This window comes from Malaclemys terrapin, chromosome 1, assembly GCF_027887155.1.
Source record: "Malaclemys terrapin pileata isolate rMalTer1 chromosome 1, rMalTer1.hap1, whole genome shotgun sequence".
NCBI lineage: Eukaryota > Metazoa > Chordata > Testudines > Emydidae > Malaclemys > Malaclemys terrapin.
The window spans coordinates 85,306,493-85,333,554 of record NC_071505.1 but is presented as its reverse complement, the minus strand read 5'-3'; the positions used below and the strand labels follow the sequence as shown (position 1 = coordinate 85,333,554).

Below are 27,062 nucleotides of genomic sequence, written 5' to 3'. Positions count from 1 at the left end.
GGTAATAGACCCCCTGTTTCAACCAACTCTATTTGGCACCTACAAGAAACTTCCCGCAAGGAGCAGTTGATTAAAGTGACTCAAAACAGCTTCTTCACAACAAACACAATGTTTATTCACATAAAGATACGTAGCAATCAGAGAAAGGGATTAAAACAACCAAAGTCTATACACATCTGATCTTGCGTAAATCTTAATCCTTCCTTGCAAATTTTGGTAACAAACTCCCCAGCCATAGTCTTTGCCTCTGTCAGAGGCTCCCCATCAATGTCTCCCATAGAGCAGCTGCTGACAACTCACTCCTCCTCCTTTTCTGTAGAGGGTCCTTTCTATCTGATGGCTCATCACCTTGGCAAAGCAGCTGTGTCATTTGTGTTGGATCCTGGAAGTCACCTCTTCACAGCTGATAGCATGGCAATTGTCTCTCAACTGTTTCTACTGCTGTTCCTTGTCTGAGTTATTGTGTTACCTTCCTGCTCGTTGTCCAACAGGCCACTATTAAATTGAACCAGTACATTCCAATAACCCATTATAGCTATGGACTGATTATCTTATTAGCAAGATCCTATGTTCTCCACGCATAACTGTTTTGGAAATTTGTAAGGCAACTAAATGGGGATCAGTGCACACTTTGACTCAGCACTTAGTTGAAGCATGAAGATCTGATACCCAAGTTGGTAGTACTGTCCTGTAATTATTATTTGAACAGATTGCAAGCACCCACTTCCTGTCTCCGAGGTCACTGAGGCAGCAGAAGTGGAAATTTTTAGACAATCACTCTAACAAAGAACAGTTACTTACCCAACAGCAACAGTGTCCTTTGACAGGTTTCAGAGTAGCAGCCGTGTTAGTCTGTATCCGCAAAAAGAACAGGAGTACTTGTGGCACCTTAGAGACTAACAAATTTATCAGAGCATAAGCTTTCGTGGACTACACGAAAATGTAGTGGACTACACGGATGCCAAAGAAGTGGGCTGTAGTCCACGAAAGCTTATGCTCTAATAAATTTGTTAGTCTCTAAGGTGCCACAGTGTCCTTTGAGATGTAGTTCCACGTGTATTCCATGACATGCGTGCCTTCCTCATTATTACATAGTCCTATGAAACCTGGATTCTGTGGGGGCAAAGAAACTGAGGGCCTGTTTCGCCTTTTGTGGCCTTTGGTGGGGAGACATGAGGGCCTCTAAGTGCACAGGCATGGCCCCAACAGACACTGCTGGCTAAAGGAATCTAATCTTGTATGCATGGTATGCATGCATACCAGGAGTGAAATATATATGGACAACGCATCTTTAAGAACCATAGCCACTGTGGCTAAGTAACCATTCTTTTAGAGAACTTTACTCTTTTTGTCCAGAGAATTCAATATGTTTTAGACAATTCCCTGATAATATATTTATGTAGCTTGATGGATTTTTTTAAGGTAGATTAGAATTTTAACCATCTTTAGAGAGGTTCTGCATAGTTGTGCACATTACATTTCATTTGGTCTTCCCTACACAATGCTTCATAGCCTAGGGGAATGTGCAGTGAGCAGCAAGTCAAAAGACTGTGATTTCCACTCCCAGCTTTTCCAATGATACATTTAAGCTAATGTTTATGGATATATGTAAATTAATTCATTAAATTTGCATAAAATATCACATGGAGTTGCACAAAATTTGCAGCTATGGATACTGTGAAAAATGTTGGAATTTTGGTAATATTTTTATGATTCATATGCACACCTCAGTTTCCCTCTGTGCTTTGTACTGCTGTGTACTGAGTGTAAAGGGAAGGGAGGAGATATTTGACTCACATATCCATCTGTTTGGAGATCAGAATCATTAACAAACTGAATAGAGCCTATGAATGTGAATGGAGGATTTGGAAAAGACAATAAAAACCTCAATGGCTGGGACATTCACATCTAGGAACAATAGCCAAGAGGAGGATGTTCCCTCTACCTTTCTGCAGGGAAGCAGAGCTAGAAAACAAAGGCGGAAGGTGTCAGGTGTCTGTGTTAAGAACTGGGCTCACAGAGGCATTCTGGAGACGAAGGGGACAGAGACGGTAGGGATGGAGCACAAGGAAGCAGGGAATGAATAATGCCCTGTGTTGCACCTGGCTTCTGCCTTTCTCCTGCTAACCCAAGGACTTTCAAATTCTGTATTCCAGGTAACTAATTAATTGTTACCTTGTTTTTAAAAGGCTGACTGGTGTTGCTGCAGATACTGACTGAGAGCAGTGTGCCCTGAAAAGGTGTGAAAAGTCTCTTGCAGGAGTCTGGGGTGGCTGGACTTGCTGCAAGGAGCCACAGAGAGACACAGGCAGGCATTTCTGGTGCCTAAAGCCCCTGTTCTGGTGTTGTACAGGTCATGGGCCTGTCCCTGTGGGGATCCTTGGGGTCCAGCATACTAAAGGGGTACTCCCATGAGACTGGTTAAAGGTCAGGGTATAGACCAAACCCTGTGAATCTGTGACAGGTCTGAATATGTATGGGAGTATGTAAGACTTCTAGACCCCAGTCTGAAACCAATTCTGAACACTCTTGGTACAGAGACTTCTTTTGTGCTGATAGCTTTATTTCCTGCTACCTACCAAAAATCAACTGGTGAGAGAAATTTCTTAATGCTTCTTGGCACCAGAGAAACCTCTAGTTAATGAAGCCTTTTGGATTTGGGGTCTTATTTGTTTCTAGCTCTTAGAGGGGGCATTGATTCTTCTCTTGCCTGCCTTGTAAACATAACAGTAAGAGGAAACAGAGCATGAGGTGAGAGTCCATGTCTCATTGACCAATCTCACTCTTGGAAAACTTGAGATGCTTCATAAACCATGGATCCAAGGCACACATGGGCTGATTTGGAAACCTTAGTTCTGGCTTCATCAGCTCCCATGGTGTCACCAGCTGTCCAATCCCTAGGACCGTGGGAGGCTCTCTGTCTTTTGAAGGTCATATGAGATCATCAGCTGTGCCATAGGCTCCAGCTTCCTCAGGGTGTTCATTATTCATTGGCATGATCTGGTAGAAACCCTCTTTTTGATCTGAAGGGATGAGCAAGACTCTTGTTCAGTAACTTGGTTCTGGGAGCCATTTAGGTGGGCCTTGTCATCATTTGGGATGTACTTTGGGGCTCAGCTAAGCAGCTTTTGGAGACAAAGGAGCTTCAGCCTCCAGGCGGTACATGTTCTTTCTATTCAGAGGGTTCTCATGCCTCTTGGTGCAACCCCTTGGAGATTCTTTACTTGCCTTCAGATTAACCTTTGGGGTATGTGACCATATTAGCAAAAGCCTCTCAACACCAGGAGACCAAAAGAGGCCGCTCACAACCCTGTTGGAACTCACTCTGCTGACCCTTCCCAAATTGCTAGGGAGGAATGACCACTTTCTTCATTGCCACCATCAATTATAGACACTGTTTTTCTCTCTCCACTCTGGTTACTTATCTGTTTCAGATGAAGAAGAGGTAATGACAATCAATCTTATGTTGGTCAGGATGGTACAGCATCTACCACTTTTCATTAAAATAACATTTCTTTATCAGTGTAGTAGTCCCCTCCTGGTACCTACAGGCTATTTTATTAAGTGTTATAAAATCCTTGGAGCCAGACAGCACCATGATTCAAGAGAAGACACATCATCTCTTCCATATTTTGAAGACTTAATAGCAAGGGAAGGCAACCCTTCCAAGAGCTTGTTCTACCCTGCTAGTGATTTCTGGTTTACCCCAGCATCTGCACCTGCAGTTGTCATGAAGGTAAATAACTTAAACCAGGTTCGTCAGCAGGCCTTTCAGTATTTCTTCACTCACCCTCCTTCTAGATCTTTGATGCATTATGAAGTCAATAAGTTGTCTCACAAACTGTCCCATCTGAGAAAGAGATTAAAATGATCAATTTCTTAGGGAGTACAGTCTACTTCTCAGGTACTCTGGGAATCAGCTGAAGTACACGCCTGAGTGGAAAATTTCTGTTTTGATGGAAATTTCCGTTTTTTTTTTTTTTCCCCCCAATCTAAAGCGGATGGGAGCCTTGGAAAGATGAAGGAAGCTAGATCTACTGTCTACTGAAAGGTCTCTCAGACTAACTCAATCTATTCAGAGGAAGACAAGCTTTACTTAGTCTTCCTTTAGATACCAGTCAGTACCCTTCATTGGATATTTTTTATCCTTCTTTAGAATTCTTAATATTACCAGCAGCAGAGGAGATGGGGTAAAGAAAAGGCACTTCAAACAGAGATGGAGTTATTCTGCTTCTAAACAGCCAGTCTGACAAGTTGCCCAGGACAGAAGGTTCAGTTTGTCTCTAATACCCAACCTTCATTTTGGAAACTGATTCATCCATTTACTAACTTCATGGAGTGGAATTATCACAGATTTTTAATTGTTGAAAATGATTTAGTTCAGTACCCAATCCAGTTGCATTCCATGCCATCTTCCAACTAACCCTCCACCCACATCTCCTTTTCCAGGGATTCATCTCAGGAAGCACTGGTCAGATCAGAAGTGGATTCCTTATTAAGCATAGGCTGGACAGAAGGATAGTCCTGGAGTAGTACAAAAGGAAGAGCTGCTTCTGAGTTACTTTTATTTCAAGAAAAAAATAAAAAAAACCTTTGCCTCATGATGAACTTAAGGAAATTGACCAGTTACACCAGAAAGCATTCAAAGTTTGAACTTATTCTTGCCTTGAAAATGGTTCTGGACTCACAAACTAAAAAGTGCATATTTTCATACTGTAGTCAATCAAGACCACCTAAAATATTTTAAGTTTTTGCCTATGAGCTGTCATTACTAAGATTTACCCTTTAGTCTTGCTACAGCAGTAGGAGTGTTAACCAAGTGCTTGGTAGTAGTGGCAGCATCTCTCACATGTCATGGAATCCACATGCACCTATATCTGGACAACTGACTGTTTCAAACTCAGACATATCGAGTCTTGGGAGGAATCTTTGAAGCAAATATACAGTCTGTTTCAGTCCTTAGGTCTGCAGAAAAACTGGGGAAAATCTACCCTAACCAGAACATGTCCTTGATTGGAGCTATCCTGGAATTTGTAGAAGACAAGGCTTTCCTTCAAGATAAGACTTGTGGGCACTGCTTAGCCATACTCTTCCTTAAAACATGGAATGTGTGAAACCCCCCACCTCACCACCACTAGTTTCTAATCTCTATTTTGCCTATGGTGGTGGTGATTAATCTTGGTATCTACTTGGAGGAAGACTTATTCTTTATTTTCACTTGTTTTGTGATGGGGCAAATTCCTTGAACTTCAGTGGAGCTGTTCACAGAAGAATTTGGCCCCAGGAGCATACGTTGTCCACACTGGTATGCATCATTGGATTGATTGTTAAGTGCTACTGACCTTTCTTCCTCCATTGCTATTCTCTGATGCACTACATAGTAAAGAATAAACTGCACTCTCTGAGCATAACTGCTTCCTACTCAATCTTCTCTCTCCCACAAGCAAGACAAGCTGACAGAACTTCTTAATGCATTTATACTGTGTATTAACTTTCTGCAATATGCATAATATTTTGCAACAATTTTCACTCATTTTACAAATGTTCTCACAAATTTGCAAAGAAAAAAATGTTTCCTCTTGCTGTAGTGCAGAGTTGAGTTACTCAGTCAGAATTTTAACATCAGCAAGTTATTGAAATGTGTATTTATCATGGGTGATATTGTGCAATATTTCATCTATCTGAAATGATGTGAGCTATGATGTGAGCTGTGATGAAATCCATGCACTGGATATCCAAAATCAGCTTTATTTATTTATATCAGTGCTTCTTAAACTGCACTATAATGTGCTTGTTCATGATCTTCAGAATATTACATTTTCAAAAGCAATAAATGAGGGATTGCGGTGCTGGAAAATGAGATGGGGTAAAATACATTACAGGGGCATTGTAATTATTCCAGAAATAAACATCATAAACCTAGGAAATTTCAGAGTTATGTTTAAAAGTAAGAAATACAAACATATTACAATATGGAAATTCAAAGTTGGGATGCCCAAGCAACCTTATTCTGCCCTGTAGTGACAGGCAACAGACCATGACACGGGGGGAGAAGACGGGGGTGTCTTTAAAAATCAGTTTACTCTAATTCAGGACCACAAACACTAAACTGCCTTAATCATAATCATATGGTTATTGCATGGTATCATTAATTTATTAATGACAAATCATTTTTGCATCAATATTGAGGTTTCATATGTGCACGTTACAGGGCAGATTGCCATGTTGCCAGTGTTGTGAACTTGTAGGGGGAACACAGATACAGATTCCTTGGGAACCAGCCTGTGATTGCTGTGAATCTTAGCCCATCCATATACTGATCTGTGCAGACTGAAGGAGCTATTGACCATAACTTTTGGCTATTCCATAGTGACATTGAATCTTGCAACCAGCAGGGTTGTGTAGTTTTTTTTTAATTTTTTGCCAGCATGCATCCCTTAAAGATGTTAATCTTTTACCCTCTCTGTAACATTAGGGCTTCATGCTTTGACCAGCATTTGTCCATTTCATATAAATGCATCAGTGCACTGTGACATGTAAGTGGAGTTTTTGTGTGAAGTCCTGTCCATCCATTATCCTTATGCTACTGCCCTTATCCTTCCCCAGTCTCTCCAGGGAAGATTTAATACTTCATGAACCTGAACCCCAATTCTGAGCCCCTTTTTAGGGAATTGTGTAAAGTAATTCTATTTTTTGTTTGGTTGGTTTACCTTCAAGACCATCCAAGGCAATTTTCTCGTTAATATTTATTCACTGTATGCTCCAAAGTATGGTAGGCTCTATAATGGGAACAGAGTCTATGGTCTGCTAAGGCCACTTTGCACTTTATGCAGCACAAAGTGGCTCTAAACATGCCAGAGATTTCCAGTAGAGAATTCTTACTCTGTTGGAGAAATCTCCACTGGCATAGAGCTGGGAGAGATAACATAGCTGACTTCTTCATCAGCCATCCTTCCATCCCTAATGTAGAAGAATCAGGGCAGGTTGAGGGTGTATCCATGATGCGAAGGAGCATTGGAGAGCTGAGCTCTGCTGTACTCAATCTGCTACAGGAGCTTTCCACTCTAATTTATGCTGGGATGGGCAGCCCTGAGTGAGTCTGGGTAGAACTCGAACATATTGGAGAATCAGGGTTATGGTCTGTACCCCAAAAAGCAAAGTTTAGAGAAGACATGACTAGGAGAAAACAAATAATAGGGAGGGATTGTGGGAAGAGAGGACAAGGGTTACTAAAAGAAGGGCATTGAGCAGCTTTCTAGAAGAGATGATCTAGCTCAACCAGAAATTATGGTTTTAATGCAGGAGTTACTGGGTGAAATTCTCTGGTCATGTTATGCAGGAGGTCAGATTAAATTATTATAATGGCCCCTTCTGGCTTTGAAATCTAGGGATGTCATGAACAGATCTTGAAGATGAATATAACTCTACAGAACCTTTTTAACTGATTGATTTGATCGGTGATTTTTTTAAAATGACTGAGTTTATTTTCTGTAATAAGGGAAATGATTTTTTTGTGTGGAGAAGAGAGGTTACTAATTGGTTGGATTAAAGAGCAGGAGACACAGGGAAGGATAAACAGGGAGGTCAGTGATGTAGAGAAGATGGTCATGAGTAGGGCCCTACCAAATTCACAGTCCATTATGGTCAAGTTCACAGCCATAGGATTTAAAAATTGGTAAATTTCATGTTTTCAGATGTTTAAATCTGAAATATCATGATGTTGTAACCATGGGGCTCCCAACTCAAAAGGGGATTATGGGGAGGTCACAAACCTGTTGTAGGGGGGTCATGGGATTGCCACCCTGACATCTGTGCTGCCTTCAGAGCTGGCAGAGTGGCGAGGAAGGGACGCGGAGCTATCTGCAGCTGGGAGAGATACCCAAGTGCAGCCCTGCAGGGAAAGAGCAAGTCCTGTCCTTCCGCAGCCCTGCCTGGACTAGCAGGTAGGAGCCCCCTTTGCTGGGGCGCTCCCAGCAGCACAGGGAGGATCGAACCCAACTCCACAAGTCTCCTCCAGCTGCAGGAGCCTCTGGTTCTGCTGCCCAGTCCCAGAGCGTCCTGCAGCAGGTGGAGGCACCCGGAGGTGGGTCTAGTCCCTCCATCCCCCCAAGCGGCTGTGCAAGGGATGGACAAGTCCTGTCCCTCCATAACCCAGCCAGAGCTAGGAGCCCCTTTTGCTGGGGTGCTCCTAGGAACAAGAGGACATTGGATTTCATGGGAAAGGGCTTATTTCACGGTTGTGATGCGTTTTTCATGGCCGTGAAATTGGTAGGGCCCTAGTTATGAGTGATGAAAAAGAGTACTAGTACATACCAGAAGGACAAAGACAAGGGTCAAGATGAGGCACAAGAGAAAAATGGTGGCAGTAAATGCCATTAGATAGATGTCAGTAGTGAACCAGTAGTTAGGTGGAGGAGTCCAGTCAGGTGCCAAAGTGCATCTAAAACGAAGACTAAAATGATGTGGGATGAAGCAAAACAAAATATTATTGGTGGCTCAAAAAATCTGGTAGTGACCTCTGGAAAACTTAAGGGCTTCAGAAAGGCTTGTGCTGTCAGTGGCATTTGATGTTTGTGTACATAGCATTTTGGGGCACTGAGAGCAGATTCCCTTGGAGTCAGGTCCCTTTGGTTCTAGTGGGAGAGTTTGAGGTAACACAGCTGGCCATTGCTGCTCCTTATTTGTGTTGCTATTGGTGACTAGAGTTTCACAGTAGAGAAAATACAAGGTTGTGCAATATCCCATGTTCTTGATAAACTGCTTAATAATCACATTACTACATCTCCCATGCAGATCCAGTGTACCTATCTATAACATTTACTAGAGTGAGAACATACTGCAGCACCTCTTTAAAGAAATCTGCAGCTACCACATTGCCTTCCAGTAGCAGACACTTGTTCAGAGCACTGTTGTCTGCCGTATGAAGTAATGGGTTGCTGTTCTATTGATTTTCCATTTCAGAGCTAAAATACTGGAAATTTGTGACTTTATCTGGCTTATCATCATGTTTTATCACCTTGAAAATACAAGTGATATAATTGACACGCAAAGTATCCCAGTATGTCAAAGCCATTTTTTTTTGCCAAACAAGGTGCCATCCTCCTACCATCCTCCTAAGCAGGTGGCTCCAACTTGCATAAATATGTAAGAAAGCACAAGAAAAACTCACTGGATACGCTACTAATATCACTGAAATTGGATTGCCAGGTTTGTCAACTGAGTGATTATGTGGAATTCAGTGCTGAGGATACAGTTTTGGATAGCTATTACACATGTGCAGAGTATATTGCTAAAAGCATCTTTCCAGATCAAACACAAGCAGAATTTGAAGAGATTAGAAGCACAGGTGTCATAATTTGGTTGTTACCATAGCTATACACAAATCTCTAACAGCAGATTTTTATTCTACATTAGAAACCCTTGCCATGGCAACAACAGTGCTTGTTAAAGATGTAACTTGGTAGACAGAATTTATCCATTACATTTTTGAACATGTTCCTTTCTCTTCACCCCTATTAATAGGCACTACTCTTTTGCTAAGTCTACTTCTGTTTTGAAATGGGCATCTCTTGGGATGCAAGTATGAATAAGTCAGTTATAATAAGTCAGAATAGGAAATTCACATAATGTATTTGAATTTAGAATACTCCTGAACTTTGTTTAATAAATTCTGCAGTCTCTGAGTGAAATTCAGAATGTCGCGTTAGTCTGATGAGGTATTTGTAAGTTACACCACTCAAGCAGTGTAAGCAGGAAATGGTAGTCAGCCAAAATCCATATTTGTACCACAGGAGGTGTACTGTGGTGCACCCATGTGTAAATAGGTGTTTAAATTGCAAACTGTTGTCTAAATCAAAAACTGGTTGTATATACCCTCATGATACCAGCAAAATAGCAATATGAGGCTGTGAGATAATGGCAAACCTAGATTATTCAGTGTCTGTAAATGGAAATATGTTCTAAAATGTTTTACATGCACTGCGCACACAGTAATATCATGGACACTTCCATAGCAGGCAATACATGCACTGCACCTAAGAATAATGATGACATCAGAAGTGCTGAAATAAGTACATCTATATCAGTGTTTCTCAAACTGGGGTCGCCGCTCGTGTAGGGAAAACCCCTGGCGGGCCGGGCCGGTTTGTTTACCTGCCCCGTCCGCAGGTCCTGCTGACTGCGGCTCCCACTGGCCGCGGTTCGCCGCTGCAGGTCAATGGGGGCTGCACTGCAGCGGCGAACTGCAGCCAGTGGGAGCCGCGATCGGCCGGACCTGCGGACGGGGCAGGTAAACAAAGCGGCCCAGCCCGCCAGGGGCTTTCCCTACACGAGCGGCGACCCCAGTTTGAGAAACACTGACCTATATGTATTTTTGCATTTCAGACATTGTTCATGACTGTAAGCTTGTGGAATGGCACAGCAGCATTAAAAACAATATCCTCTTCATAAGCAAGATCTCTTCCTCAAGGTTTTTTCTTCAGGATTAGAAAGAAAAGAAAATAGTTTAACATAAACAGAATTCCTCCAGGTGAGATTCAGCTGAGGAACTCAGCCTTCTCCAAGTATTCTCTTTCTTGGATATCCCAAGGACCTGCTCATATAGATCTTCCTCTGAGTACCTGTGCAAAGGTAGGGAAGGCTGGGCTGGTGATGGTAACCCTCTGACAAAACAATGCCCTTACATCAATGCCAATTAAACAGGTTGAAACAACAATTAAAGATAGTTATAAAATACCAAGTGAAGACTGAAGAGCTTTAGAGGGGCCTAAGAAAACTAGGGCATTGAGCACATTGGGAAGAACAATTTTAACTGTTCATATGTGATGGATTTAAAATTAACTGTAACCATTCAAGAAACAATTCTAGGCCACTATAGACAACTCAGTGAAAACACCTTTTCAGTGTACAACAGCAGTCAAAAAGCAGGGTGGATTGATTTAAAGCAGCAAGCAGGAAACCTTGATTTAAATTGCATTTATACTTTTAAGTTCTTTCTCTGAAGTAAGGTTGATTATCATTGGTTGGAAACAATTAAAACATATTGATCTGCAACTAAACATAGCCTTCACACAAAAGTTGGTGCTGCTTTTTGCTAACCAGGAGGATACATTATTTCTGTACACATTTATTTACGCAATTACATGAATTTAAAATTAAGAATCTGAATAAATGTAAGTTTGTTTATATTAAGTTAGAAAATAATGAATGATGCATTTCTTATTCATAATGATTAATTTTTACTTGTGATTTGTAGTCTGCTCTGTTTGGAAACTCAAATGCAAAGTAAAAAGTACAAAAATAGCATATTTTTAATTAAACAAAACTACTTTAAATATGCTGGATACATATGTTTAAAAATGTTTTGCATTTAAAATTGATTTATTAAACAAAGGAAGTATTATCTGTAGTTAGTAAATTGAACTGATTGTTTCCAGTCACCGTATTCTTCAAGCTTTTAAAACTAGTAGATCTCATCCTCTCAAACCCAGTTTTTATTCACAGACTGGAAGAGGAAAACAAGCGTTTCTGATTTTTTCAACTCCCACTGGTATCTTAACTTTGAATCAACTAATCATTGAATTGAACTACATGAATTAACTGAAATGAAGAAAATATTCTCTCTGTACCTGCATAACAAGCTACTGCTGTCAAATCTGGTTTAGCACTTCAACAAATTCTGGTTCCAAATACTTAGTGATTTCCATCAGTTCAATGGTTTGACTTTCTTTAAAACTTGGTTGCAAACATGTATTGCTTAATATTATTTTTGTATTTAATTTAAATAGATTATAATAAGGGTTTAGGTCTTAACATAAGTTGCCAATTTCAAATTTATTTTTAAATGGGTTAATTTAAAAAATAAATAAATCTGTATTTAAATTTAAAAATCAATTTTTTAAATTTATTTTTAAATAATCCATCCTGAAGAGGGGCAAGCAAAATATTGGTATGTATAAATAATGGGATAGGAAATAATATGTAAAATATCGCATTTTGAGCATCCTGTATAGGTATAGTCTAGAATACTGTGTCCAATTTTGGTCATCCATCCAAAATATGATTAAATAGAAATAGGAGGGTTTTCAAGACAAATGATAATTATTAAGAGCTATGGAAAGACCTCTTTCTGAGAGTGTTTGAAAAAAATAGGACTGCTTATTTTGGAGAGAAACAGAAAAGAGGGACATTATATAGGAGTAATTTTAAATAAGGAAAGTATAGAGATGTTACATCTGGCACTCCTATATACCTTCTCTCATAATTCAAGAATATGGGGATGCACAATGAAGCCAAAAGGTAAAATTTAAAATTGATTAAAGGAAATACTATTTTGTACAACATATGATTAACCAGTAGAACTCTTTGTGGCTAAATATAATTGAGGCCAAGAGCTCAAAAAAGGGATTTAAAAATCAGACATTAATATGGATAATGAGAACATCCACAGCTATATTAGATGGAATAACATTTAACGATTTATATTAAACCTCATGTTTCAGGCTAATGACTAGCTGTTTTGCGTTCCGAAGAAACTTCCCATATGGTCAGGTTATTCTGTGATTATCCATTACTTGCTTTCTTGTGCTTTCCTCTGATGCATCAAGAATCGGGCAGGGAGAGGATATTGTACTAGATAGAGCACTGGTCTAGTCCACTGTTGAATGTCCTATATTCCCTCAACAAAATGGCACTAAGCACCCACAATACTGATGCTATAGCAAAATAATGTATTACACACAAAGAACTGTGTTAAAAGATAAATAAGGTTGAAAATCAAGCTCTCAAAAGTTAGGAAATGCCAGATTTAAGGTTGCCTGATCAGACTGCTTCTAGTCTTATCTGTCTTTACCCTCTTTCCTGGCCTCAAGTGGTCTCTCTCCTGCTCCATTCCACCCCCTACTGTTTACCAGTCCCAGTTTCTTTGTCTGAGCAATCATAGTCTCCTCCCCCCAGTCACAGTTTCTCTCCACCACCCACTCTTTCTCTCTCACCTCTTGTCTCAATCTATTCTCTTCCCTTCCCCTAGTTCAGCTCTTATCTTCCCTGCATTCAAGTCAGGCAGCTTCTTCATTCACACTGCTTGGGCACCAGGAGGGTGTTCTTGATAGCATGGGAGAGACATGCTCCCCACTCTCACTGGTGGTCCCTGGTCCCACCATGGCCCAGAGCTGCCCAGAGTAACAGTTACAGAGAAAATCCAGCATGATCCCTACAGCCGTAGACTGGAGCATGCTCAGTTCCTCTGTGTGGAGGGTGCATGAGCAATCTGGTCAGCATTAAGAGTTGTGGGGGCCTGAAGCATGCAGTGAGGATGAAATCTTCAGAGATTTTAGCTGCTGAAATCTGAAATGTCTCTACTGCATATGTGCAAACTAAGATTTCTTCAAAGGCTTTTAACTTGGCCAAATGTGGGCTGATTTTCACAGGAACAACAAAAGACACTTGCCTGGCACAAGGGCCACTTCTCTGCAAGATTTCCAGTGCTTACTCTAAAGCATGTGGGCACGAGCTATTTGAAAAAGGTTGTTACATGTTGTTAAATGTCAGAACTTATTTTTCCCCTTGCCTTGTTCTTGGAAACAGTTGAATCATTTTGGCTTTAACATTAAAAAAAAAAAATCAGCTGGAGGCAGACAGCCAACATAGCAAATTTCAGCCCAAATGGTTAAAGTTTGGCAAAGTTATACTCATCTGAAAACAGTGTCTTATCATAGGAAGTGTTGCAGAGTCTTAACAATAGGCAGTGCTACCATCCTTGCCTATAATGCACACTACTAAAATGACATTCAGGTGAAACAGTTATATTAAATATTCACATTACATCAATGACCATAAGTGGTATGTAAAAACAAAAATCTGCTTTTCAGTTCCTCTCCCATAATAAATCTTCATTGGGTAAGAAGTGAGCACCCTTCCACCAATGTGTTATGTACCAGTAGTTTTACATACCAGTGTGGCCGCCCCACATTGGCTACATCAGGTACGGACCCTGCTTTGACCTTTTGACAGACAAATGCAGATATCTACATGTGTGCATGAATGTAGTTGCTGTTTGTTTCTTTTTCTTTTGTGTTTGGACTTCATTAGTGAAAGATGGATGCATCAAGACTACCAATGCTTTGCTAGTCATCAAAAAAATTACATAAAAAGATTCACAAGTGAGGGAAATTCCCTACCCTCTGACAAAAGGAGTGGCTGTAAGAAGATTTGAATCTTATTCCTAATCACTCAGCTATTTTTAACCTGTGGTAGCCCCATACCCTTTACATTTGGGAAGTTATGTTCAATAATTTTGTTATTTGGGTAAACCACACTAGAGGAAGTGTTGAAGGCTAAAATCATAGAAATCTTCCTACTTTTCTTGCACTTTGTACTTGAAAAGTACAGAGAAAAGAATTCAATGCTCAATACACAAAAGCACACTCAGGGCTTGTCTATACTGCCGCTTAAGTCGATGTAACTGATGTTACTCTGTGGGGCTAATAAACTACACAGACTTTGGGCCTGCTGTGACTTCAGACATCTTTTCATCTCCTGATCTCCAGCCTCCCATCCTAGCCTGACTCTGATTCCAGCCTGATCCTGACCCTGATTCCAGTCTCTTACTACCTCTGATCTCCAGCCCTGGCCTGATTTTAATCCTGATTCTTGCTTATTGAACCTGGCTCTAGTGATTCCTTCACCTGCTGCTCACCAACTGCGTTCCTGACATGTGGACCCCAGCCCAACTGTGACTGCTAGGCAAGACTGTCTAAGCTCCAGTCCCTTACATTTTACCCAGACCTACTTCCAACCCCCTCTGTGGGAGCCCTTTAACAGGTATATGAAAGGGGCAGGTCTACCATCACCCACTGGACCCCATGGGATACTAAATCTGCAGGAGCAGATCATGCAACTCCAAACTGTGAACCATCTGCTGTGGTCCCAAGTAGAGCAGCTCTTAGCAGAAAATCAGGCACTTCACAGCTAGCACAGTCCCGGGAAGAGAATACCATGCTCCAGGCTCAGGTTGGGCCATTGCCCTCTAAACAGGACCTTGCAGTACCACTACATGAACATTTTGATGGGAACTGCCAGAAATTCAAGGGGTTTCTGGACCAATGCCATCTTCTTTTCCTGCTCTGCCCTCAAATGCATCCCACTGATGAGGCCAGGGCGGGACTAGTTATCAGTTTACTTGCTAGAAAAGTGCTGGATTGGATTTCTCCCCTGCTGGAGCAGGACAGCCCAGTGTTAACAGACTGGAATTCCTTTTTGCAAGCATTTTCAGCCATTTTTGATTATCCTCATCACTCTCGCTCAGTGGAAGCTGCAGTATGAAGGCTCCAGCAAGGGCCAGCTGCCTCATATGCTCGCAGTTGACATTGAATCGAATGAGGCAGCCCAACTGCATCATTTTCAGTGTGGACTTAGTGAGGAAGTAAATGATGAGCTAACCCACGTTGAGACCCTGTCCCATTTGGATGCATTCATTGACTTCTCTCTCTCTCTCTGCATTGACAATTGGCTGAGCGAGCAAAAGGAGGAGAGGAGGGGCACCCTGCCACTGCTTCACCCATACCAAAATCCCCAGGGTCCAACCATGAACTGTTGCAGGTTGATCTGGTCCACCGACACTAGATCCTGGAAGAAAAGGAATGGTGACAGCACAATAACCTGTTTGTTTGGCTTTTTTTTAATTGCAGAGCACCAGGACATGCCCTCACCTCATGCACATCATGGACCTCGACCTGCAAGCAATCAGGAAATGAGTGAGCCTAGGACATATGACAGGTATAGCCTGCCCACCACCAAGGCACTATGCACTGAAACCACCCCCAGCCCTCAAGAGAAATCCAATATAGGACATGCAGGTCCTCCCCACACTTCCAAGTAGGAATAGAATTATGTACCATGGATGGGGCCAACCCAATTCCCCTCCCCTGAGTCCTGATTGATTTCAGGGCTATTGATAACTTCATAGATGCCAAAGCTGCTTGAGCACTACAAATTCCCTTCCGTTTAAAGCTCACATTGGTTCTCATAGAAATGATAGAGGGGTCCCTCCTGTCCTTGGGGCCAGTGATACAGGAAACAATACTTCTAGAGGCCGTAATCTAGGGCTATTGAAAAGTGCTGCAGTTCAATGTGATGCATTCTCCATGTTTCCCCCTAATTCTTGGCATCACCTGGCTGGAGCAGCATGGATCCTTGCAACTCCTGGTAAGAAAAGAAGATCAGCTTCTCCTCTGAATGCTGCCCCAAGTGGCCTCACCTGCCTACATGCAGGTGGTCCCAACCCCCTAGTCCAGGACTCCTGCAGCCGATCAGAAGTGACAGCACCTGTTTGGGAATGCCAGATGGCAGCAGCTAGCCAGAAAGAGTCACTCCCAAGCCTGAGTCCCCATCTCTCTGAAAAGTATAAGGATTTATGTGGACGTTTTGGGAAGAAGAGCGCAGACACACTACCTCCGCACAGGGACTATGACTGTCCCATAGACGTGGAACCTGGGTGAAGGTCCCTTATGGATGGATCTATGTAATGTCCAAGCCCAAGTTAGGAGCCCTTCATGTGTTTATCCAGGAAAACCTGGCCTAGGACTTCAGCTGGCACACCATCTCCTTAGCAGGGACTCCAGTCCTTTTCATTAAGAAAAAGGATGAAACGCTATGCCTTTGCATAGAATATCAGACCCTAAGCCAGGTGACGGTCTGAAACAGGTATCCTCGCCACATGATCTTGGAGTTTCTGATCTGCCAGAATTTTCACCAAACTGGACCTCTTGGGCACTTATAACCTAGTGCGCATCAAGGCAGGAGACAAATGGAAGACTGCCTTTCAAACCCGCTTGGGCACTTCAAAAATTGAGTTATGCCATTCCAGCTGACCAACAACACTCCTGCAATCTTTCAACACTTCATGAATGACTTAATTAGAGACATCCTGGACCAGTATGTAATCAGCTATCTTGATGACATACTTGTCTTTTCAGATAATCCTGAGCAGCATTGTTACGATGTTCATTCCATCCTGGAAAGATTATGGACAGAATTCTTGGGTTACATCTTTTCCCCAGAAGACATCAAGATGAATCCCCAGAAGGTGGAGGCTGGCTGCAGATGGGCCATGCCCAGGACCCGCTAGGAGTTACAGTGCTTCCTGGGCTTTGCAAATTTTTACTGATGGTTCATTCCAGGCTTCTCAGGACAAATAGCCCCCATTACCAACCCCATCTGCAAGGCTGCCAAAGTTGTTTAAACACCCAAAGCTCACAATTCTTTCAAATAACTCAAAGTTGCCTTCACCACTGCTTCCATTTTAGCACACCAGCACCCAGCCCAGGTGTTCATAATGGAAGCAGATGCCTCCAAGGTGGCCACTGGGGCCACTCTCTCTCAGAGGTATAGTCCACAGCAAGTGTTGTGCCCTTATGCCTACTACTCCCGAAAACTCACCCCTGCCAAACAGAATTATGAAATATTAAATAAGGAATTACTTGCAATTGAATTCGAAGAGTGGCACCATCGCCCACCCAGTGCAAGTTTTTTCTGATCATGAGAACCTTGAATATCTATGGAAGGCTCAAGCCTTGACCCAAAGGCAGCTCAGATGGGTGTTATTCTTTTCTCCATTCAATTTTGTCATCACCTATTACCTGGGAACCAGGAATGGGAAAGCCAAAGCCTTATCCTGAAAGGGGGAATTCCACCAAGGAAGCAAGGAGCAACTAAGAACCACCCTTTCTCCTAAAACCTTGCAACTTCCTTAGTGCCATAACATGCTGAGGCCTACTTGATCTGATTTGATCCACTTCACGGCGCAATCTGTTATCTCAGGAGGTGATGGAACAGCCTGAGCAAATGAGAGCCAGAACCAAAATGCAGTGTTCCACATAGGATGGGATCACCTACATCAATGTGTATATATGTTCCACCAGGGCCCCCTGGCTAGAAGTGCTCCATCTCTGCCATGACACTTCATGGCAGGCCACTTTAAGACTTTCCACATGGCTTTCTATTTCTTCTGGTGGCCCATCTGTGAACTGAAGTCCAGGACTATGATTCCTGAGCTGTGTGTGCCCACTAAGAGATAAAGTTTCAAGTCTGTTGGTGCCCTAGCACCTCGTAGATCCTGCCTAGATTCTGGGCTTCAATCATGATGGACTTCATAGTGGAAGTCCTTGACTCTGATAGCCACACTGTGGTCTTGACTGCTGTAGACCAACTGACCAAAATGGTGCATTTCATTCACTGCGACAGCCTGCCCTCTGCTGAAACAATGGCTCAACTCCTGGTGGTTCAAATGATCCATCTTTGTGGGCTTCCAGACCAAAGCCGACAGTCTGGCTCATGGAAGTTCGAACTTTTACCTCCTCCTTTTATCTTTCACCCCCAGACAGATGAGCAGACAGAGAGGGTGAACCAAGAATTAGAGCAATGCCTAAGATGTGTTTTCAACTACCATCAAGATAATTGGTTCTCCCTCCTTCCTTACTCCAAATTCTCATACAATGCCAACCACACCTTCATGGGGCAGAGTCCCTTCTTTGCTAATTATGGGTTACACCCTTGCTTCCATGCAACCTTGCCAGCAGCTTCCCTGAACCCAACAGCTGCTACCTGGATCTAGCAATTTCACCATATCCAGGAGGAGCTTAACGACCACCTCAAAGATGCAAAATGGGACTATAAAGTGGTACACAAACCATCGATTCCAGGAAGGCTCAGCTCTCATGGTAGGCCAAAAGGTCTGACTTGCAGCAGAACACCTCCATACAAACAAGACATCTTGCAAGTTAGACCTCCAATTCAGCAAATAAAACCCATCACCTTCAAATTGAAGCTCTCTTGAGCTCTTAAGTCGCATTTTCCGCATATCCCTGCTGAAGCGTTATACAGAGGACCTCTTTCCCAATCAGTCCCAACAGCTACCCCGCCAGTCCAGGTCCATGGGTATGAGGAATATATAGTCCATGTTATCCTCAACTCTAAACTGCAGAGAGGCAGACTGTACTAACTATTTGACTTGGGGGAGGAGGGGCTATGATCCCAAAGAGCATTCCTGGGAGTCCACTGCCCAAGTCCATGCCCCTGACCTAGTAAAAAGGTTTAATCTAGACCACACAGATAAACCAGGCCCAGCACCCACCTGGAGGAAGGGTGCCCCTGAAGAGGTGTGTAACTAGGATGCAGGGATTAGAACCTTGGTCTGGAGAGCCTGGGATAGTTGATAGTCCCACAGTGCCCCCAGGTGGCCATGCCAAGCCACAGACAGTGAGTATTGTAAAGAGTAGGCACCACAGGAAGCCCAAGAAATCCAGAGTAACAGAACCTGTGAGCCTCTGATTGGCCAAGTGCCCTATTTAACCCTGGAGTGTGCCACACGAAGTTGTCTTGGCAACCACACAGACTTTGGGCCTGCTGCGACTCCAGACCTCACCTTGTCTCTTGGTCTCTGGCTTCCGATCCCAGCCTGACTCTGATCCTGATTCCAGCCTCATACTACCTTTGATCTCCAGTCTCCTATATGAGACTGATTTTGACCATGACTCTTGCTTATTGAACCCAGCTCTAGTGATTCTTCCAACCCCTGCTCACCAATTACTGTTCCTAACGTGCGGACCACAGTCCAGCTGTGACTGCTAGGCCAGACCATCTACACCCAGGTCTCTTACACTAAAAACCCTCAGAGTGAGCAGTAATAAAACCAAGCAAATCTATATATATTGGATTTGAGTTGAACACTGAATAGAGACTATTCAGTGTTCAACTCAAATGGGGAAAAGAAAGGATTGTATACAACAAACTATTAGAATATTCTATTTAAAGCAAACTATAGAAAGGAAAATGCCTAAAAAAAGAAAAGGCAAACTACCAACTAACACTTCTAAGTAAATTAGACACAACCAGAGAGAGAGATCTCACTGTCATGGTTATTAGGTGCACAGTCAGTGTTCCTGCTCTCTCAGTAGAATCAAGTAAGTCAGCTTATATACAGCTGCCACCTTCCGAATTTACCCTCCAGGTGACACCCCCACAGAACTCACCCAACAAATTTCAAAAGTTGAAAGAAAATAAGGGGGTTGACCTCTTTTTTATCCCCCAAAACAGCCTTCCTGATGTCCTTGATTCTGCAAACTCTATCACATCCCACGTCCTCTTCTTTGCCATAACATCCTACACCTTCTCTGTTCCAAAATGCTCAGGTCTGCCTAACAGATATATTTTAGGCATCTGCTTTTCAAAGGAGATAAGTACTTTTTTCTTTAACAGGGTATTATATTCTTTCTAGTTCTGCTTAGTATTGTGCAATAGTGTTGAGCAATGTGCTTGGAAGAGTAGTTCTCCAATTTTTTCAGACTATTGACCAGTGAAAGAAGAGGGCCTCTTGTGTTCAATCTCCTCTACCAACTCTCTAGATCTCCCACTGCTTGTTTCTCTAATTTTGTTTCATTTTATGGACCATCAGGAAGGTTTCTATGGACCATAGTTTGAGAACCATGATTTATGACAAGCTTTAGCAAATTGTAGGAAACTGATCGACTTTCATGCAATTTATGATATGGTGATAATTTTTATTCCTTCTGATAGCTTCACTATGCACAAAATCAAATAGACTTTTAAGGTTTTTACATAGTTTTTACGCTGATACAATTATTTCCATTAGGGGTGTGATATTTGGTTGGTTTTTTAACTGAAATAGTTATACAGGTACAACCTTAGTGTAGCCACAGTTATACTGGTATAAAAGCACCAGTAATAATAAGGTGCATCTTTCACTTCTGTAACTGCATCCATACTAAGGGGGTGGTACTGCTTTAACTTTACCAGTATAGTGAAAGCAGTACAACTTTTGTGTGTGAAGAAGCCCTCAATCCTTTCTCTTGGCCTGTGTAGATACAGGTTTACAAGGGCAAATACATTCCTAGTGGTTGCTAAAAAAGTATGTTTGGTACTAAATCATACAGAAAGCTTATTGTTAAAAGAGAAGAGACATGGGATATTTTGGAGACAATAAAATGTATTTGATTTCCTATTCTTTTTTTTACAATCGCTGCTGTTACTTTGAAACTCTGCTTGCAAATTTGCAAGAAATAAAAACAAAAGCCAGAACTGTTCTTTTGCTGTTGTCAAGAAAAATGAATCCTAGTTTAGATGCAAAGTTATTAACTAGGCTGTAGAAAGAGTAATTATTGACAGTACAATATCTGTATCAATCATAGTTGCACATGCATTTTACCACATAAAAGTGTACCCAAATAATTTAGTTTATAACAGATTGTATAGTTTGTACCTATTTCTTCTCAACAGCAAAGTTAGAGAAACCATCAAGTTAATAGATTAAAATGACCATTAGTATCTTAACAATTCCCCTTTCTACTAGCTGTTATTTACAGCACTCCCACGGTACTCATGTTTATTTTCCAACCAAAGCAGACCAATTAATCAAATTTATCAAGAAAAAAACAAAGTACAACTTTCTAACAGATTAACAATAAACCAGTGCATGACTGCTATTATAGGAAATATCAAGCTTCTGTTTCCATACATATTTAAGTACCAAAAAGCATACCAAAAATATTCCTGTGTTCAGACCATTATGATTTTAAAAGGTATTTGATGAAAATTATAAACAAAAAAACCCTTACTATTTTGCAGAGAATCTTTGTCAGCAAGAAACATTCACTGAAAACAAGCTTCCCAAAGGACACCCCGCTGAGCAATTTGCTGGTCTACTTCATGGGTCTTCACCTGCATGTGATCCACCTGAAAATCCACTTCAACTGTATAATAAAGCAAACCATTGCAGCGATCCACAGGAAAGCAGTTTAAACAAGAACACAGTACAACAGAGACAGCTACAGCAGGAAAACAACCCTGATCCTCCAGCTAAGAAAAAAAAACCACAAGTTGTAAACAGAACTATATTTCATACTAAAATTAATCCATTAGAAAATCATACATTGGTTGGCACAAAAACAAGAATAGGCGAGCAATGGATTATTACTACTGGGGGATTTGTGGAGCGAGCGTGCACACTTGGGAGGATTCGATCTTTGCCAAAGACGCTGCTTGAAATGCATTTATCCAAAAATGTTTCAAAGTCTGACTCTAATCTCATCTCCTATCCACCTAATGGGAAAAAAGCAAGAAGCAACTGGAGTGAACCCACACCAAGCCAACAAAATTCTAAAGGAAATTCTGAAAGAACACCATCCTTCACTTCAGAATGGGAAGAAGTAAGTCTTTGATCACTTTACACACAAACAAATGCATAAAATTGTGAAGAAACTATTCTCTTATCAAAGTTACTGGGGGAAGAAATTATGAAGTGAATATGCCCAACAACAAATCCTCAGGGAATGTGTATCGTGGGGTAATACATAGTGGTTTGACAGCTGGGACAAAATGGAATACACTTTTGCTCTCAGTGCCAAACACTTAGTGGAGTCTATTGTTTCCATAGGAAATTAAATCAACCCAGAAGTAATCCTGTAACTTTCTGTGTTGTTCAGGAGAAAGCACATATTATATCCTACTAAACCTCTTCACTACTGGAATTTATAAACCTGATAAAATACCTTCACATTGCTGCTCCTTGTTGCTATTTCTATGCTTGTTGATTATTTCCATTAGCCTCTTTAGGGCACCAGTGAATGCCCACAGAGGACAATAGAAAATGGCAGATATGAAAAATCTGTAGATCCCACTTTAAGTGGAACAAAACATGTTGAGTTTTCACAAGCCCTTGATGTATAAACACATCCTCTGACATTCAATCGCCCTTGTACACAACACTTCATATATTCCTAGTCCTTACAGGAATGAGGGGTGTTGGAGGGGAGCTGTTCCTGGGGCTGTTTTGATTTGGGATGTTTGAAGGACATTTTTCTGTAGTTTCAGAATTTGGTTTAAAGTTTTCAATATTTTTATAACGTCGTTACTCTAATTGAGTTTTTTCCTTACTGCTGTGCCAAATGTTAAGCATATAAATTGTCCCCGTAGACACTTAAGTTCCCATCTTATTGTGGTGAATGAGTTGGGAGAGGGGGACATTTGACATTTTGCAACTGTTGTGTAGCTGCAGTCACCTTTCTTTAAGGGTAGTATCTCTCCCAACACATACGCCCCCCAATTAATGACCTATAAAGAAGGCATGAAAGGTGTGGAGGGACTTGGGGGTTTGGTTTGGTTTATTTTTTTACACTTGTTTTTCAAAATTAGAAATTTATGTCCTATCTTTCCTGGAAGCTTATCTAATGACTAGTAAAGTGATGATATCACAAGATTCAAGAGGGTGAAAACTTAGCAGTTGAGAGGGGGAGGCCTTTTAGTCCCTGTTTAAAGATTCTTTTAAAAATAATGTTATCACCTATTTGATGTCAATGACTGACTAACATTATAGAGAGAGAACATTTTAGTTAAAGTTATGCCACCACTTCTTTTCAATTAAAATGTAAAAACTAACATTGCATACCCTCAGAGATACCCATTAGCTTCTCTAGTAAAACCAAGGACAACAGAGATAGATATTCTGAAGCTTGGCTACATTCAGGTTTTGTTTGTTTGCTTCTTTTGCATACAAGGGTTTGAAACTGGGCTAAGCCATTTTCTGGTGCAGGTCATTTTTTACACCAGTGCACCTCTATCATCTACCCTCACTGTTTGCACTGTAATGCTACTACATGAACTAACTCCAGTGGAGACAAGCTCCAGGGTATTTAAAAATATTAAAAAGACAAAAAAAAAAAATGAAAAGAACCCCAAAACTTTCACATGTTCCTTTTGTCTCAGAAAAAAACTCAATTTTTAAAAAGGTTATTGCAGGTCACTTTTACAGCTGATTTAATAGGGTCCCAACAAGGTGGCTTGAATTGTCAAGGCTATATCTTCTCAATGAAAAGATGCTTAGAGTCACATTGTAATCTCAGTCACTGGTATACATTTTAGGGAAGTCATGAAGTTACTGAGATCAAAATTTGACCCTTTAAAAATGAAAACTTAATTTACCAAAAATTGTGTAGGTTCTAAAATTGCAGATGCTGGGATTTTTATATCATCACTCTGATTTTTCTCCTGTCACTGGTATTATCACATAGGAAAAAGTAGAACTCTTCTTTCCTAACATTAAATATATGAACAAATAAACAAAAAATTATTCTATTTCCAAACACTTTTAACTTATTGTCTTCATGCTTTCTCGCTTATTGTACCATGCCAGTCCTTGGACCCCCTTTTATTTTACGGTCTTTCTTGGAAGGGGGCAGGGGGAAGAATATAGGATTAAATTAATAAAGAATTCAAGGAGGGTATATAGTTAATCAAAATCAACATGTGTTTATTAAAAATAGATCTTGTCAAACTAACTTGATGTCTCTTTTTTATGAGATTACAAGTGTGGTTGAGATAGGTAATAATGTTGATGTAATATACTTCTGTAAGGGGTTTGACTTGGTGCTGCATGACATTTTGTTTTAAAAACAACAACAATTTAAAATTAAAATGGAACACATTAAATGGATTAAAAGCTGGCTAACGGATAGATCTCAAAATGTCATTTAGCAGGCGTGTTTCTAGTGGGGTCTGGGTCGTGGCTCTATGCCCTTTAACATTTTTATCAATGATCTGAAAGAAAATATAAAATCATCACTGATAAGATTTGCAGATGACATAAAAATTGGGGAGTGGTAAATAATAAAGATGACAGGTCACTTATACATAGTGATCTGGATTGCTTGGTAAATTGGGCACAAGCAAACAAGGTGTGCTTTAATACTGCTGAATATATACATGTAGGAACAAAGAATGTAGGCCATATTTACAGGATAGGGGACTCTATTCTGGGAAACAGTGTCTCTGAAAAAGATTTTGAGGTTATGGTGGATAGTCAGCTGAACATGAGCTCCCAGTGCAATGCTGTGGCCCAAAGAGCTAATGCAATAATTGGATGCATAAATAGGGGAATTTCACATAGGAGTAGAGAGGTTTATTTTACTGCTGGAATACTATGTCCAGTTCTGGTGCCCACAATTCAAGAAGGATGTTGATAAATTGGAGAGGGTTCAGAGAAGAGTCACGAGAATGATTAAAGGACTAAAGAACATACCCTATAGTGATAGACACAAGGAGCTCAGACTATTTAGCTTAACAAAGAAAAGATTGTTACAGTCTATAAGTACCAACATAGTGAACACATATTTAATAATGGGATTTTCAGTCTAGCAGAGAAATCTATAAAACAATCCAGTGGCTGGAATCTGAAGCTAGACAAACTGAGACTGGTAATAAGGTATTTTTTTAACAGTGAGAATAATTAATCAGTGGAACAATTAACCAAGGATTGCCATCACTGGCAATTTTTAAATCAACATTGGATTTTTTTTTTCTAAATGATATGTTTTTGGAATTATTTTGGAGAAATTCTCTGGCTTGTGTTATACAGGAAGTCAGACTACAGGATCACAGTGGTCCCTCTGGCCTTGGAATCTATGAAACTAGTAAAAACTTACAAATTAACAAATGTGCAAAGGCATCTTGCAAGGAATGCAATATGGCCTCACAACTCATATCACACCACAGCACAATTATATTTTCCATCAGTAGGCTTGGAAAAACAAACAAACAAATAGAGGATTCAGAAAATTACCCTACAATTTTAAATGAACAAGCAAGGTGATGCTTAATAACCCAAACCAATATCTCTATCCATTAGTGTGACAGATATGTCAATTTCCTGCAATATCTTTGGGAGATCTTACTGTATTAAGTTTACATATCATTGTGGGCCAGGGATTTTTTTTATTGTTTTTATGTTTTCTGTGTAATGCTTTTTACCTTAAGAATACCTGTGCTTATTTATACAGGTCCATGAGGTGATTTATAACCACTGTCAATTACACTGTTCATAAGCCTTCAGAGAGAAAACAAAGCACAGATGCTGGCCTCTTTAGGCCTTCTGGCTTGCTGAGAATATCACAGTGTAGGCAAGGAACTGTACAGTCTGGAATAGCCACAGTGAAGTGGGAAAGAGAGGCAGGTCTCCACGCAAGAGAGGTGACAGCTGAGGAGCCAATAGCCTATAATGGGTGTCATGGACTAACAATTAGCATTGCTGTTTGTATAGTGCACTAATGGTTTACAAACATTATCAAACAACTTGGTGCTTCATTGCAGCCTACAAATTAAGTTCCCATTTCATAGATTATAAAGGCAAAAGGGGCTATTGGGTTCATCTAGTCTGACCTCCTGTATAACACAAGCCAGAGAATTTCTCCAAAATAATTCCAAAAACATATCATTTAGAAAAAAACACATCTTGGAAAGTTGATCCAAATGGTTAATTATTCTCAGTGCTCAAAAACTGTGTCTTATTTCCAGTCTGAATTGGATCTTGTTATCCCTTTGTCTGCTACACTGAGGAGTCTATTATCAAATTTTTGTTCTTATAAACTGTGATCAATTCACCTCTTAGCCTTCTGTTTGTTACGCTAAATTGTCACCATTTATATATCTTAACTTATTCATTATTTATATTACATACATCTAAAGTATGACAAAGTAGTTGAAAATATACTGATACGGTTATATGTGAATAGGAGTTTGTGAATAGGAAAATAAAAAGGAAAAATAAAAATTCAACTGTGAAGAAGTTGGCCTTTACATTTTTCTTTGCGATCTTCATGATTGTATTATTGTTTTTTATAACAATAATAATGCCCTAGTTTCTCTGCTTGAAAAAATGTAATAAAATACAATAGATGAGTTTGAGATATTTTTCCTGCTTTCTCTTTTGCAGATTGATAAAATAATGAGTTCCATAGATGCTGGAATTAACACTGGGCTAGAGGAGATGAATGATGATACTGCAGGTAAGAAAGAAAATCTTTCTTTTCTTTTCTAAATATTGCTTAATAAGCTTGCTTTTAGGACCCCTAGGAAAATTGGTGACAGAATTCTGCTAAGTAACCCAATATGTTGAAATCATATTATATTTATTTTAATACCAGTGGACAGAATTCATTTCATTCACTTTCACAGATGCAGTATGCCAGCTATTCCAGAATCATCACTGTAAATGGCAT

General features: G+C 40.6%; 1 protein-coding gene across 2 annotated transcripts in view; it reads left to right on the top strand.

The window, feature by feature from the left end:
- The window catches only part of ANKS1B (ankyrin repeat and sterile alpha motif domain containing 1B), a 758,955-nt gene that overhangs the window by 407,945 nt on the left and 323,948 nt on the right, over positions 1-27,062 (top strand). For both annotated transcript variants that reach the window (XM_054028751.1, XM_054028742.1), the window contains exons 14-15: positions 21,640-22,220; positions 26,777-26,849. In XM_054028751.1, coding sequence (XP_053884726.1) covers positions 21,640-22,220; positions 26,777-26,849 — 654 coding nt within the window. The remainder of the gene's footprint in view (positions 1-21,639; positions 22,221-26,776; positions 26,850-27,062) is intronic.